General features: G+C 26.5%; 1 protein-coding gene across 1 annotated transcript in view; it reads left to right on the forward strand.

Annotated features, from left to right (window-relative positions):
- Positions 1-16,345, forward strand: part of LOC136072011 (carbonic anhydrase 7-like) — a 56,238-nt gene that overhangs the window by 23,953 nt on the left and 15,940 nt on the right. Inside the window, exons 5-6 of the mRNA XM_065819477.1 lie at positions 4,203-4,300; positions 5,166-5,258. Coding sequence (XP_065675549.1) covers positions 4,203-4,300; positions 5,166-5,258 — 191 coding nt within the window. The remainder of the gene's footprint in view (positions 1-4,202; positions 4,301-5,165; positions 5,259-16,345) is intronic.

The raw sequence follows: 16,345 nt of genomic DNA on the forward strand, positions 1-16,345 counted from the left end.
CTGGGTGCATATAACATCTGCCCAAGATGAGTATTTTTATCGAGACACCATCTCTAGCCTTTACTCAACCAAGAGCCCCAAGGCAGGGGGTGTTTTAAATCGGAGTTGGCATCTCCTAGCCTTTGCCTAAAAAGGCGTATCCTACAAGGCAGCAGGACATGAAGCAGATTGTACTGGGTTACATGTTACCAGTAGCAGGATAACCTGATCTGACAACAATATATATATATATATATATATATATTGTTGTATATATATGTATTGTTGTATATATATGTATTGTATATATATGTATTGTCGTATATGTATGTATATATATATTGTTGTATATATATATATTGTTGTAATATATATATATATATATATATATATATATATATATATATATATATATATATATATATATATATATATATATATATATATATATATATACAGGGCTTGTGATGAAGAAAATCGCTAAGCGTGTTATTTCATGCTTGTAATATTATAATATGTGTTGTAGGGCCACGAGAGCGATCTTGAAATTTGAAAATTGCGGAATACTGTTTATAAAAAGTTTTCTATTTCTTATACGACTTTCATTCCTCAATGTTTGAAGTAGTATCTACAACAGCGCATTTTCTACTTCAACAATGTAGTTTTTATACTTCCCAACTTCTTGTTTTTTATTTGTGCCAGATCGCTATTTTTTTAAACTATAAATGGTAAAAAAAACTCGCAACCAAACAAAAACGCAAGTGCTTAGTTAGTTCTTATAATAGTATTGAATATTAAATTTGAGGCTAAAATTTTTTGCTTTTGTTGTTACATGTAAAACACTGTTAACTTTAACGCTGTTATTTAAATAACGCTTTTTTTTTATCGTAAAAAAATTAGTAGATTATAACACAAGAATAATTTTAAATTCTGCTTCAAAACTATTAGTTGTAAGTTAAATAACAGATTTTCCTTTCAATTGTTGTCAGCAGTCTTTCCTCTTTTTCATTTTTGAAACTGAATGCTGCTAATTTGTCTGTCCTATCTTCCTCAGCACTGTCTATTTCATCGTCGTCATTAAGAACTTGATTTGGAATACAAACTTAGTAGTATATTTCAATAACGTATGTAATTCCGTCGGTAATTTCAGTTCTAAAGCCTATTAGCTCTTCAACTTTCCATTTCATAAATGTTGACAACATTACTTTGTTTCCTTTTGGAATATCCTTGATTGCAGACATTCTAAACAGCAGAAACATTTTAAATTAACTTAAATACTAATTAAATACTAGTTGATAAATTAAATACTAGTTAAATACTAGTTAATAAAAAACCTATACCATATACGAAAATGAATTTAAAAAAATCTCTATTATAAAAATTTATTTTTATTATAAACGATGTGTAGAATATCATTAACAATAAATCAAATAAATCTTATTTGACGTTTTTACAAAGTTAAAAATATTCAGAAGCTTTAACTTTCTTTCAATTTATTTCCTATTTTTCTATTCCCATTTCATTTGCACATTTTTATATTCACATTGTGTTTCCACGTGGACTTGGTTAAAATAGTTAACATTCCATTATTGAAATTAGTTGTAAAGACTTCAAATCTTCATAAATTATGTTAGTGCAAAACGGTAAAAAGCTGACAAAACAGCAAAACAGAAATGTGCAGAAAGTGAGTGACATAATGCTTATATTTTATATAAGTACTTCGTATAAGGATATAAGTATAAGAAAGAGGGAGTTTTACTGTTAAATCAACAAGTTTTATCATTACCTAAAAAATTTAATTACAAGTATTTTATAAAAAAACCATATAAAAGCTTATTATTTTTTCCGTCCCAAACTTTTAAACGAGGGTGATTTTATACTCTTGTTGTAAGCTGAGCAAGCATTGTTTATCGCACCTAGAAGGTTTAAAAATACCATTTACAGGCGTGTTTCATTAGCGCGGCGTGATCACGTCCGCTTCATTGCAAGCCCTGTATATATATATATATATATATATATATATATATATATATATATATATATATATATATATATATATATATATATATATATATATATATATATATATATATATATATATATATATGCATATATAACAATATAAAATGCATATATAACAATATAAAATGCATATATATCAATATAAAATGCATATATATATATATATATATATATATATATATATATATATATATATATATATATATATATATATATATAATAGGTTATAAGTATATATTATTTAGCCACATTTCTGACTTGCAGGCCTTCACTTTCAATTCAATCTTGAAGATAAAAAATTACATAAATATAATTCTCGTTCAGGCTGGAACTTTTTTAACTATTCCGGCATATCCAGTTCCGGCTGGAATTCAAAATTTCTAATACTGTACACCCCTACTAAATAGGGCAATTCCATCTGGTTCTTAAAAATATCAAAACCACAAATTATCAAGCCGCTGTAGTGCACTTAATACTTTGACTGATAACGTTTATTTAAAGAAAACAAGTTGGCATAACAGTTTGAGTAGTGATGAAATCACTACTCAAACTGTTATACCAACTTGAATCTTAAATCACCTTGCTAAAATCGCCAAAAGGTTTCTGACCCCTCCACCAACATCAACTGATGTGGAAAGGTTATTTTCACCGGCTGGAAATATACTAAGCGATGAAAAAAACAGACTATTACCAGATAACCTCAGGGCGTAGTGATATAGCAAATATTGTCTTCTTTTTGTTTTGCAGAGAATATTTGGCAGTTGTTAACTTTTGGTATTAACTTTTATCGCCAACTTATGTATTAAATCTCAAAATCGTTAAAATATTTGCTGAAATGCTGGTTTCGGTTTTGGCGCTGAACTAGAGTACCTGAAATTTCAGTTTTAGCTTTTTTTTCTGTTTCAGTCTATCGCTAATGCTAATATAGTGTATCATTGTTGTTCATACAAATATAAAATTTTTTATATTGTGTATGAATAAAGTTGTTACATCCAGGATGTTTACAAATAGTAATAAGTACTAATATAAAGAAAACACCTGTCAAATTCAATAATAATAAAATATTAATAGCAGGAGTAAATAAAACTAATGGTAGAGATAAAAGCAATTAAAAGTAATGGTAAACAATATAAAAAGTATATATTTATAATAATAACAATATATATAGTATAGTAATCTATTATAGTAATAACAACAAAAATGATAACAATAATAATAACAATAATAACAACAACAATAGTAATATAACAAAAACAGTAATATACAATAATTTTAACAATATACTATTGTAAGAATAATATTTATGATAAAAAGATAGTAATAATAACAATAATGGTTAAGAGAATACTAATGAAAGTATTGGAGTTTAAAGAAGAATAAAATAGTAAATTTAAAAAAAAGATATTAAAATTAGTATTATAACACAATAAAAAAGAGAAAAAATATATGATAAATATAAGCTTAGAGGTGGGTTAAAAATAATAGAAAGGTATAAGATTTATAAACAAAAAACAAATTTATTGGTAACTAGTAAATCAATAAGTTTCAATGGCTAGTAATATTTGACATCATAAATTTTGATTTTTGATTAAAATACTTGCATATTATAGTGTTGAATTCTCAAAATTTTCAAAATTATTTATTCAAATTTTTGGGTCAACCAACAATGTTAACAACTGTAAGAAAGAAATAACTTCATGTTATTGTAATTCTAAATAAAAATGTCTCATTTTTATAAGACTCTCATAAAGAGCAATGGCTCGTATAGTTTTTAATAAATCTGGTTGATCATCTTTGATCCATGATTCTTTGAACTTCTTTGAAATTTTGGTTTTTTATCACTGCTTCTGAACTTTTAGTTTTTTATCACTGAATCTTTTTTTTTTTCTAAAAAGTTTTTTTTAGTTAATTTTTCTTTTTTTTTTCTGTAAGTTTTATTTCTTGCACCAATGTTAATTGTCAAAATTCTTTTATTTTTATATATCCAACCAAATAAACATTGTTTATGAAGATAATTTTAAGTTTTATCAAGTTAGCTACTGATTAAATTCTAAAAAAAATGATTAACTTCTAAAGACCAGTAATTAAATAACTTGTCTCAAACACAAAAAAATGCTGCAGAAATAAAAATGCACCTGCAATTTTAATTCTGTTGCTCAAAATATTGTTAGTAAATTTTTAATCTTTTTTTTTTTTTCCAGGTAGAAAATATAATTACTATGGATTGCACTTCCATTGGGGTGAAAATGACCAACATGGATCTGAACACTTGTTTAGCAATAAGGCTAATCCATTAGAAGTATATTTTGTTTTTGTTGCAATCTTTATTTTATAAACATAAAAATGTTTATTATTGATTTGAGCAATTTCATAAAATAGAATACATTATTTCATGTAAAAAGTGCTAGGAGTCTCCTAAAATAAGTGTGGGACATTTGTCTGAGTGTGGGATGTTGTACAACAGCTATTTTCAAATATTACTTTATCAAGATGTAGACACTTATCTGAGTGTGGGATGTTCTAAAACAGCTATTTTCAAATATTACTTTATCGAGATGTAGTTTGCTATATTTTACCTATTTTTCCTTTACATATCCTCTGCATGTTTCCTATATTCTAATTTTTATAAATACATTCCAATATGTTTATCATTAAAACATTTTAAAATAAGTTTAATTGTTATTAAAATTGTTATTTAAAAAAAAAAAAAATTATTAGGGCATAAATCAAACACTCACAAAAAAACTGCTGGCACAGACTATTTATATTACTATGAAACTAAGATGGTTTAAAATGGAAGAATTTCAAACTACTGGTAAGTGTGAAAAAAGAATAAAAAAATTAAGTATTTTTTTGAGCACATAAAAATACAACCTCAATAAATTTGACTTGCTAATTTTATATTATCTATTAATAGGATCAGTACATTATAGCTCCACAATAAGTAATACATTTTATTGTTGGTTGTTTTTTTAAAGAAGGGGATTCCTATTTACATTAAAATCAATATAAAAGTCTTTATATTTTTTTTATTTGTTGTATTTTTTTATTTATTTGTTTGTAAATTTTTCATAATGCTTTATTTTGTTTATTATAAATATTTTTAGTTTATTTATAAATTGTTTTATATTATTTTTTGATGCTTTGTTTCTATTTTGTATTAGGTGCATATTCTTCATTATTTAAATGATTATGGAACCTTTAGCAATTCACTTAACTATGATGATGGAGTACTGGTATGGAGTAACATTTTTCAGGTTTGTAATATTACATTGCTTTTAATACATTTTTAAAAAATATATCTAATTGAAGTTTTAGCAACAACAACAAAAAATGTCTTTAACTCATGTAATAAAATTAATTCAGGACAATTTTTGTAGAAATGTATATATTATTATTGTACATTGAAAGAGTTATTGTATAATGAAATTAAATTAGGATTTGTTAAGTATTTTTGAAGTTTTAGCTGTATTAGTACTTAATTGGCCATCCTTTGTTTCTTATGACTTTTGCGCATCTAGATGGCATATCTACAAGTTTTTTTTAATAAGTCCTTTGCCAAAGCATTCCAATCAGCGAGAAGAAGCTGGAACAGTTCATCTTCATTTGTTGCCCTACAATCTTGCAGTTTTCTATCCAATATAGACCAAAGGTTTTCTATTAGATTTTAATCAGGAGACTGAACTGGCCAAAACATAAGTGGTATCAATTTTGATTCCAGATATCTTTTGTTTAACCATGCTTGGGATCATTACCTTGTTGAAAGATGTAGTTCTTATTATGGAAAAGTTTTTCTATACTTGGTCCAAAAGGATTAACTAAGATTTTGTGATGCAAATGCTGGTCCATGGTACCCTCAACAGGGGCGTGGTGGCCTCAGAGGCTATGCGGGATTCTCGCATGGGCTTTTCACTTTTTCATCTAAATATGGGCCTTTTAGCAAATTTTAATTTTTTCTACATTTTAAAGAAATTCCACAATCATTTACAATATTTATGTTTGCATAAATTTAATTTTATTAATCACTTGATTTAAAGTCTTCAACTCTGAGCGCAATTATAATAGTATTTTGCATAATAATAATAATAATAATATTGCTCCAAAAAACAAACCCTAAAACAGTTTTTAACGATCGTAATGTTGACACAATAAATTTAAGAAAGTCCGCAGACCCAACAATAATAATAGCTATTATTATTGTTGGACTTAAGTTAGCTTAATTTAAAATTTAACCCCAAAACATTTTCCTTAAATGAATTAAAACGCAATACAATTACTCTATAGTAATTGTAATGCGTTTTAATTCATTTAAGAAAAATGTTTTGGTGTTAAATTTTAAATTAAGTTTTATATAAATAAATATCGAACTCATGTTTTGCATTTTTGTAACGTTTCGAAACTGATGTAAACTTGGTTTATAATAAATAAAGTTTTTTATTTTTATACAGTTTATATTATTGTATGTAAATAAAGAAATCACAAAAAAAGGACGATGGCTGTGCAAAATGTACATTTCAAGAAGATATGTTATGCAAACTTTGAATTATGAATTATATAAATACACAAATACATATTTAAATATGCAATATATATTAAAAAAAACAAACCCTGACGAAATATTATAATAAAAAACATCTTATGAGTAAATCTGGTACTCAGATCATTTTACTCACTCAGTCAATATTCATGAGTATTTGTAAATATCAATAACAATTAAGATAACCATAAAATTACTCCCCGCTATCAATCAAAATAACTTGCGCTTGTTTTTAATATATAACTCTCACGAGTTTGAAAATATATATAACATAAAAATTCCTTTTAAAAAAAGCGTAAAACAATATTTAACGAACTTATTTTAATTGAGGTATGGGAGGACCACAAATATTTTCAAATACAACTTGATATTACACCTATACACTTTACTTATTTACGACACATTTTTATTGCAATTATTTATAGGTTAGTTTAAAATAAATTATAAAGATTCCATAGCTTTAAATTTTTTTTGATTTCATTATTTTAGTTTTGTTTTATTTTTAAAATGAAAAACAATAAAATAGCATTTTTGGAAAAAATATGAAATACTTTTCAATGAAGTAACTGCTAAATGAAACTAAGTTATAAAAACTTTCATGTTTAAATTATGTCGATAACGGCACCATATTTAGTGCGGGATTTTTGCTGTTGTGAGTTTATATAAAAATGTTAAAAAAGTTAAAACACCGAATTGAACAAAAGCATAAACTATCTATAAAAAGAATTTCTTATTTTTCAAGATTTTCAATATTTTTTTTAGAAACAAAACTATATATAATTTAAAAAACTTTATATTGTTATATAATAAAATATATATCATTATATTGTAATAGAAAAATTAAAATCTTTGATTTTTAATTTTGTGTTCTTCAAACAATAAAATACTAATTGTATTTGCTTGCGGTAAAGTTGTGTTTTAAGAAAATCAAAACAAAAACGGTCGTTGCATCGTGTTGTTGCCATTTTTTATTTTGATGTATTACAAACAATATTATTAATTACAAATAGTATTATCTCAACTTGTTGGTTTGTATTGATGATTTATTAGAATAAGGTCAGTTATTATATATATATATATATATATATATATATATATATATATATATATATATATATATATAAACTCACACACATATACATATACATATATTCATTTTTTTGTATGGGCCTTTACATCAAGCATATATGGTAAAATCCCGCATATATAGTCCTTTTAATAAAAATCCTGCATGGGCTTTTTAGAGCCACCACGCCCCTGCGCCCCTGACCCTCAACCCGGTAAAACTTTCCAACTTTGTGTGCACTAAAACAACCCTTATCATTATTCTTTTTGTCATGTTTAATGGTTTCCTTGCATGTTTGCTTTTGCTTTCTAGAAAAAAACTCACTTGGTGCTTTTATTTAACAAGATATTTTCCATTATTAGATATTAGTAAGACTCAAATTCAGTTTTTTCTCAGAATATGTAAATTTATGTATATTATGAGTTTTGTCGTTTAAAATGTTTTCCAATGCTTCTGTGAGACTCTCCTTTGTCAGCGGCTTCAATTATTTGTCCGATCCTATATATGTTAGTTATTTCTAAAACATTAAATGTGTCGGTATTAATCCGTTTTTTAAATATTTTATTTAAATATAAGTTTATATATAAACATACCTTTTTTGTCCTGGATTTTTTACTACCACATCCAACTTTTTTAGTTGCTTTATTATACATCATATTCTGAAAATCAAGAAAAAATGTTAGTGTGGCTTTTTTTTTGCACCCCACTGTAGCTAAAAAATTTTTACAAACTGATAATGGAAAGTGGTGCCCCCAACCTTATTTCGGAACCCTAAATTGACCAAAGTTTGTCTAAAAACTTAATTATGTAGCTCTATTTTATTTCATTCAAAGTACTGCTATAAATTGATCTAATAACAAATAATATGAAGTATTATGCTACAACATAGATAGTTCACAGAAGACTGGAAAGTACAAGCAAATTTAGATTTACCCCCTCAGCATTGTTTACCAAAAATCACTCCTAAATGCATATTTTGATTTCATTATTGAAAAATGTAGGGAAAATAGGGGAGGGGGTATCATTTAAGACTTTGTTGTTTTATTATTTGACTTTAAGCACTTTATATTTATTAAATTTCTATTATAATATTTCTATTATAGTAAAAAAGTATAAAAGTATTACTTAAGAAAATGGCTGCTTCAGACAAAGCAACACACTCAACTACAAATATTTGGCTAGTTGGACATATTCTCTCAACAATAGATAGGCCGAGTCAGTTGCCAACAAGTGGTGTTGCCCTATGTAGAGTTTTTTATGGAATGATAATCAAAATGTCAACTATTTAAATATTCTGCAACACAGTTGCAGATGAAGTTATGATTTTCTAGCTTAAGGCTAGTATTCCAACTATAGCAAAGCCTCATGTAGTTGCTAAACTAATGAGTATTTACAAGCACCATGTTCAAGTGTCTAAGCACAGAAGTAGAAATTCAGCTATTCAAAATAGCTATCAAGAAAAATTCACTGCCAAGATGAATACACTCTTTGATATTGCCTATGGTGTATGGGATTGTCTCATCAAGATTAATGAAGATAAACAACTTCTGATAGACCAGAGAGGTCCCCAAAAGATATTAATGACATTAGAAGACTTAATTTATAAGAAAACAGTTGTAAAATACAGAAAATGCACGCCTGAAGAAAAATGGTGCTTTGAACAACATAAGAAAAGTAAAGTTATATCTGCAGATACATTAATGGATTACAATTCAGATTACTCTTTGGATGAAAATTCTGACTGTGATATGTCAGTTCAAACACAAAAAGCTTTTACTTGTCCAAATAGTTCAAAACTTTCTACTATGGGCACTAGTCAACTCTCAATTATAATATCCAAACGTATGCTTCACAGTCAACTCTTTCACGCAGCATTAGACCAAACAAAAATAACACCACAACAAGCAATGATGATTGCCACACCAGCCCTAGCTGCAATCAGTATTCATGTAAATAAATTAACATTTTCACGTTCCACTCTAATGGAACAACCCTTGATTTCATAAGTTGCTCATTTTGATGGTAAAATGTTGTCGAATGTTGGTAGAACCAGTCATGAATGTCTGCCAATTGTTGTATCTGGCTTGGATATTGAGAAATTATTAGAAATCCCTGAGATACCTGCTTGTACTGGCACTCTAATGGGCAAAGTATATTTGAGTTCATTCATGAATGGCCTGGTGTTGAGGAACATCTTGCAGGTCTTTGCTTTGACACAACTGCAAGTAATACAGAAAGTCATAATGGGGCAATAACTGTCATACAGAAGTCAATGAATCAAAGAGTTTTGTTTTTAGCCTGTCGACTTTGTATTCTTGAAATCTGTGCAAATGCAGTGTTTGATGCGTTTTTTGTATCAAAAAAATCAAACATAGAAATTTTTGGTAGAGTGAAGTCTCAGTGGGAGCTAATAGAAAAATCAAAGATTGAACCATTTGAAAGTGATAAAAGCGGAACTGATTGCAAAAGTTTGAAAAAGAGTAGCTTGCATCTCGAAAATCTGATGTGGCTCTTCTCCTTTTGGGAGAAAATAATGATACAACAACTATTTGCATTCCTGGGGCTTACCATCATGCAAGATGGATGGCTAAAGGTATATACTGTTTAAAAATTTTTGGTTTTCGTCATCAGTTAAATACCACAAAGAAAGATATTGGGATTTTAAGAAGAACATGTCTCTTTATAACCACAATATATGCATGTTTCTTGTTTTTGGCACCTTTCACAACAGAAGCACCAAAATGATCTCTTTCCTTTAAAAGTAATCTAGAACTATTATCAAGTTGCAAAAAAGTTGCAAATGTTGCAAAAAATAAAATTAAACTTCTGTTATGGTATTTAAGTGAAGATCTAGCTGCTCTCCCATTATTCACTGATAAAATTTCTATTGAAGAGAAAATGGAAATTGTAAATACCTTACAAAAAAAACCATTACCATGTGATAATAGAAGACTTGCTCCAGTCAAGATTTATACATTCTCTAAACTTTCTATAGCTAACTTTGTTACACGACGCTCAATGAATTTGTTTGACTCTCTCAATCTACCAAAAGAATTCTTGACATCGTCTTCTAAAACTTAGGCTAATCATGATGACTACAAGTCTGCTTGTAAGATAGTTCGTGCCATGAAAGTGGTTAATGACTTTGCAGAACAGGCAGTTAAATTAACCACTGATTTTAATGAAGTTTTGACAAAAAATAACAATCAACATCAGCTTCTCTACCAAGTAGTTTAAGTAGAAAACATAATCATAGAAATTAACTGAAGCTACAAAGAAACAGTTAAGCCATAATCATTCCAAATAATAACAGTTAAATCTACTCAAATATGCATATATATACATATAATATGAAGTAAAAGTATAGTTGAATACATTGTAATAATAATATTAATATATAGTTATTGTTTTTCTGTTTTATTTTAATTTAGTTATATGTCAAGATTTAATTAAATTATGTATGTTATTTCATCCAAATAATTTTAAAATTTGTTATTTGTAGTATGTTTTCTTGAACGCATAAGAAAATTTTAAATTCTTTTAAAAGTTTCATTTGAGTACAATATTTTTTGTTATATTTAAATTTATAAATTTCAATTTTGGCTGAAGTAGAAATGGCTGGTAGAGGGACACCATTTGGGGCATGTGGGCCACTGGTACTCACAATTAAAAAAAACTGAAGAAATGTTAAAAAAAAAGACCCTTTTTAAGTACTTATAACAGCTTTTTGTATCTTAACTCCTTCTCTTACCCCAAATTACCCCTGCTATATACATTCATACTCTTGTCGTCACCCTGATAAGTAAAACTGATGCATGTAACACTGGCTATTGTTTGTTTTAATACATTTCAAAAATTTATCAAGTTCAAAAAAATTTTTCTCAATAGGGCTTAAGAAACAGGTCCGGTTTCTGGCGCCCTGAGGGTGGGGTGTGGAAATAGGTCACTGCTTTATAGATTTGTTTTATTGCTATCACCCTAATAAGTAAAACTGATTCATGTAGCTCTGGCACAAGCTGATTTTTATAGATTTCAGAAATATATTATTTTAGACAAAAACAGGTCTCAAAAGAGCCTATAAAACAGGTCCAAGACCTATCATTTCTAGGGTGGAGTCTGGGAAAAGGTCATTGCTATATACATTCTTATAATTTTTATAACCCTAATAAGTAAAACTGGTGCATGTAACACTGACACTAACTGATTTTAATACATTTGAGAAATATGTCATTTTAGACAAAAACAGGGTTTTTTAAGGGTTATGAAGCAGGTGTGGGGGACCACTTCCCATCATCAGTTTGCAAAAAAAATTATATGCAATATTTTTTTATTGAACCTCACCAAATAAGAGGGTGTGCGATATCAAGTTCAAAAAAAAAAAAAAAACACACTAATATATACATATATATATATATATATATATATATATATATATATATATATATATATATATATATATATATATATATATATATATATATATATATATGTATATATATATATATATATATATATATATATATATATATATATATATATATATATATATATATATATATATATATGTAAATTATGTTATATATATATATATGTAAATTATGTTAGTGTATTTTACAAATAAAGTGCTCAATGTTCTTAAAGAACAGAGCAATAATAAATTAGTAAAAAACACTTATCTAACTTTTTTCTTCAACTTGAAGTTTCACCATTGCTGGATCATCAGGAAGAGTTACTAAATCTCAAAAAAAATTCAATTTATAGAAAAAAAATATTTTGTAGGAAGTTATAAAATATTATAAACAAATTTTAATTACTATATTTTTTTTTGGTTAATGGGAAGTTGCAGTTGTACAACAAATTTAGAAAGAATTATAAAAGGCCACAACTACGCGCTAATTAATAAAAATGAACATATAAAAGAAAAAAACACTGATTATTGTAATTACAAGTGCATTGTTTCCTCATACAATAACCGTGATAAACAATATATTGGCTAAACCGATGGGGAATGGAAAAAACGTTATGCCAACCACAAACAATCATTTAAACACAAAAAATATTCAAAAGAGACTATGCTGTCAAAATATATTTGGGATTTGAAAAAAAAAAATAAAAGTTTTAATTTATGTCCAAGAAGGATATTTTCAAATTCACTTCTTGTTCCATGGTGAAAGAAATAGAATTGTGTTTACTATTAATATAATTAAGGAAAATACGTGCTTCATTTTCTGACTGAAAAGCAGCAAAAATGTCATCAACATATTGTTTATAGAAAACTGACTTAACTCCATTGCAATATTTAATCTAGTTATTTTCAAAATGACCCATAAACAAATTGGCAAGAACAGGTGCTAGTGGAGAGCCCATGGCTACACCATCCATTTGATCATAAGCATGTCCTTTTAAAAGAAAATGTGTTTGCGAGGTAGCGAAGTTAAATAGTTTTTTTAAATCGTTTTTAGTAATTTTAAAATTTTTATTTTTAAGCATAATCGAATTAACTGCGATATCAATGGTTTCTTGAAGCGGAACATTAGTATATAAGCTGGTTACATCATACGATACTAAAAATTATGTAGATTAACCTGACTTATTTCTTTAACGAAGGAAAATGAATCTTTAGTGCAAAACTCTGTGTTTATTAATGGAGATAACAAATGTCTAAGAAATTTAGCTAGTTGATAATTGTAGGTACCAATAGATGATACAATAGGTCTGAAGTTTATGGTAGTCTTGGAGGAAGTTAACTTGTGCATCTTTGGAAGCCCATAGATATGGGCAAGATGAGATCCGGAAAGATAAACTCTGTTGTATGTGGAATCATTGAAAAAACCTTTTGCTTTTAGTTTCCTTAGAAAATTTTGGAGTTGAATTTTTCTATTTAAGGTTACATCTTTCATAAGTTGCTTAAATTTTGTTTTGTCATTAATAATTTTATAAATACCATTTACGTAAATTTGTTTATCTAATATTACTACTCCAATACCTTTATCAGGTTTTAGAATAATAATATCTGGATTATTTGAAAGTTTTTTTAATATTCCATGTTTTTTCAGAGTTTCTTGAGAAGGACGATAATCGTAAATATAAGAATTTGCTAAATGGGAAAGTTCAGCTTTAAGTTTTCCTGAATCTTCATTATTTTTCAGTTTTGTTTGAAGAGAGCGATTAATTAGTTCGAAAGTAAAGTAAATATCAGTACGTTTAAGATATTTTGGTGGAATAGAAAACTGTAAACCATTTTTAATGATGTCTATTTCATCATCAGAGCGATTAGTTATGATATCTGAAACATTAAAAGGATTTGTATGACCAATTGTTAATCTTCTTAATTTCTTCTCATGTATTTTAATAATTTTATCTTTTTCTTTTTCTGTATTAAATTTTAGCGCCTTAATTAAAATAAACCAATCAAACAAAGAAATAGTTGTTTTTATGCGATCTTGTAAAGTATTAATTTCTTTATATAATTGTAATTTCTCCTTGTTGCATTTTTGTAATACACTCCTCAGTAATCTTTTTTTTATAAAACGAGAATCAAATTTTGAGACGCCAGGTAAATTAAATGAAATAAATTAATAGTTTGTACACAGATAATTACAATTTGTATTGGTATTAAAAAATCACCTATATAGGTATTTAAACAAATTTAAAAATTAAAGTTCAACTGAAGATGACTATGGATAGTCGAAACATGTATTGTTTAGAATTAATAAAATGGTTTTATTAATTAAAAAGTTTGTCTTGTTTATTAAATTACTTCAAAATTTCAAACAACTTTATTACCATTAATTTTTAATTCTAATTTTTTTAATTTAAGAGTTATTATGTAGTTTTGATTGCATTTAACAGTCTATTATTAATCATTTCAGTAATCATAACAAATTACGAATAAATATAAAATTACAAACTTAAAAAAAAAACTACAAGTACAAATGGCTACTGCATATATTGAAAAAGTGTTTTGTAGTATTCAGCTTCATTAAAGGGTAATATATGTGTTTATGCTTTGTAAGACAATGTAAATCTAAGATGGAGGTTTTCTTACTTTTTACAGATGTTAAAAAGATCTTGAATAAATCTAGTTGCTTGTTCTGCCTGCTAATTTGTTCTGGGAAATTTCAATCTCAATGGTTTCTTATTCCAAATGTTTTTCACTAAGTTTTACACTTTTTTTTAACTGCGTAAGCTGCTACATAGCTTCCACTAATCAGCTGCATCATAATTTTGGTTCTTTTCTGTCTGGTTGATCTAGTACTTGAAACTTAAGTTCACTTTTTTTATTCTTACACATTAATACTTGATATTCTTGGTGACTGATATGTTTACCATCAAAATATAGTGAACAGTTTTCTAAATGTATTGTTTTCAATTCTTCTTAATCTTCTTCATTTGTTCTTATGATGAATAATTTTATGCTTATAACTACCATTATAATATTTATAATTATTATTATAGTTTTTTTATTGTAGTTTTTGTAAACATACTTATTATTACTATTATTATAGTTATTATTAATTTTGTTATTTTATATTATTATTATTATTATTATATATTATTTCTATTGTTACTATTATTATTGTTATTATTATTTTTATTATTGTTAAAACTATTGTAAAAATGATTTATGTAAAATAAATAACTTGTTGTTGTTGTCTTTAAGTTTAACAGCTTCTTTAATAGTTGATCTAAATATACCAGGCTGTGAAGGTGTCTGAATGCTGATCTGCTCTAGAGATTACTGTCGACAAATGATTGCTGCTTTGCTGGATGATAACTTTGAAGATGTTAATAAATTAGTTGCAGTTTTGGTTTCTTGTATATATATATATATATATATATATATATATATATATATATATATATATATATATATATATATATATATATATATATATATATATATATATATATATATATATAGATCTATAGTTTGTTGTCTTTGGGAAGAGCAGAAGGAAAAAAGTGATTCTTACGCCAACACATACGTCACTTTTAATTACTTTTGACTTTCGTCCAACATTTGCGTGTTGGACGAAAGTAAAAACCATTAAGTTAATTACAAATAAATCGATTTAAAAAAAACCCACAAAAACTCAAATTTAATTGACCAGAATGTTTTAAAAACATTCTGAATGTTTTTAACATGTTTAAAACATTCTGAATGTTTTTAACAATATAAACAATGTTTTTTTTTTTATTTTTTTTAATAAAATGTTTTTATTTTTAATTTTTTTAATAAAATGTTTTTATTTTTATTTTTTTTACTGTAAATCATGCGCGGAGTGTTGCTACATGGACTATCTTATAGCCTGACTCACAAGAGAGTGCTGCTACATCAACTGAGAAACAGCCTGACTCGCAAGGGAGTGCTGCTACATCGACTGACAAATAGCCTGACCCGCAAGGGAGTGCTGCTACATCTACTATCTTTTAGCCTGACCCGCAAGGGAGTGTTGCTACATCGACTGAGGGTTTGGTTGGGGCAGGCAGTCTATCAATTAATAAAAAAAAAATAATTCCGGTCTTGCATTTTAATTTTTACTTTTTGTCAACAAAATATGGAAAAAACTTTCGGACAACATCTACGGGTCGTATATATATATATTTATATATATATATATATATATATATATATATATATATATATATATATATATATAAATATGTATATATATATATATATATATATATATATATATATATATATATATATATATACACTATATCTATGTATATTT

Source organism: Hydra vulgaris, chromosome 15 (assembly GCF_038396675.1).
Source record: "Hydra vulgaris chromosome 15, alternate assembly HydraT2T_AEP".
Lineage (NCBI taxonomy): Eukaryota > Metazoa > Cnidaria > Hydrozoa > Anthoathecata > Hydridae > Hydra > Hydra vulgaris.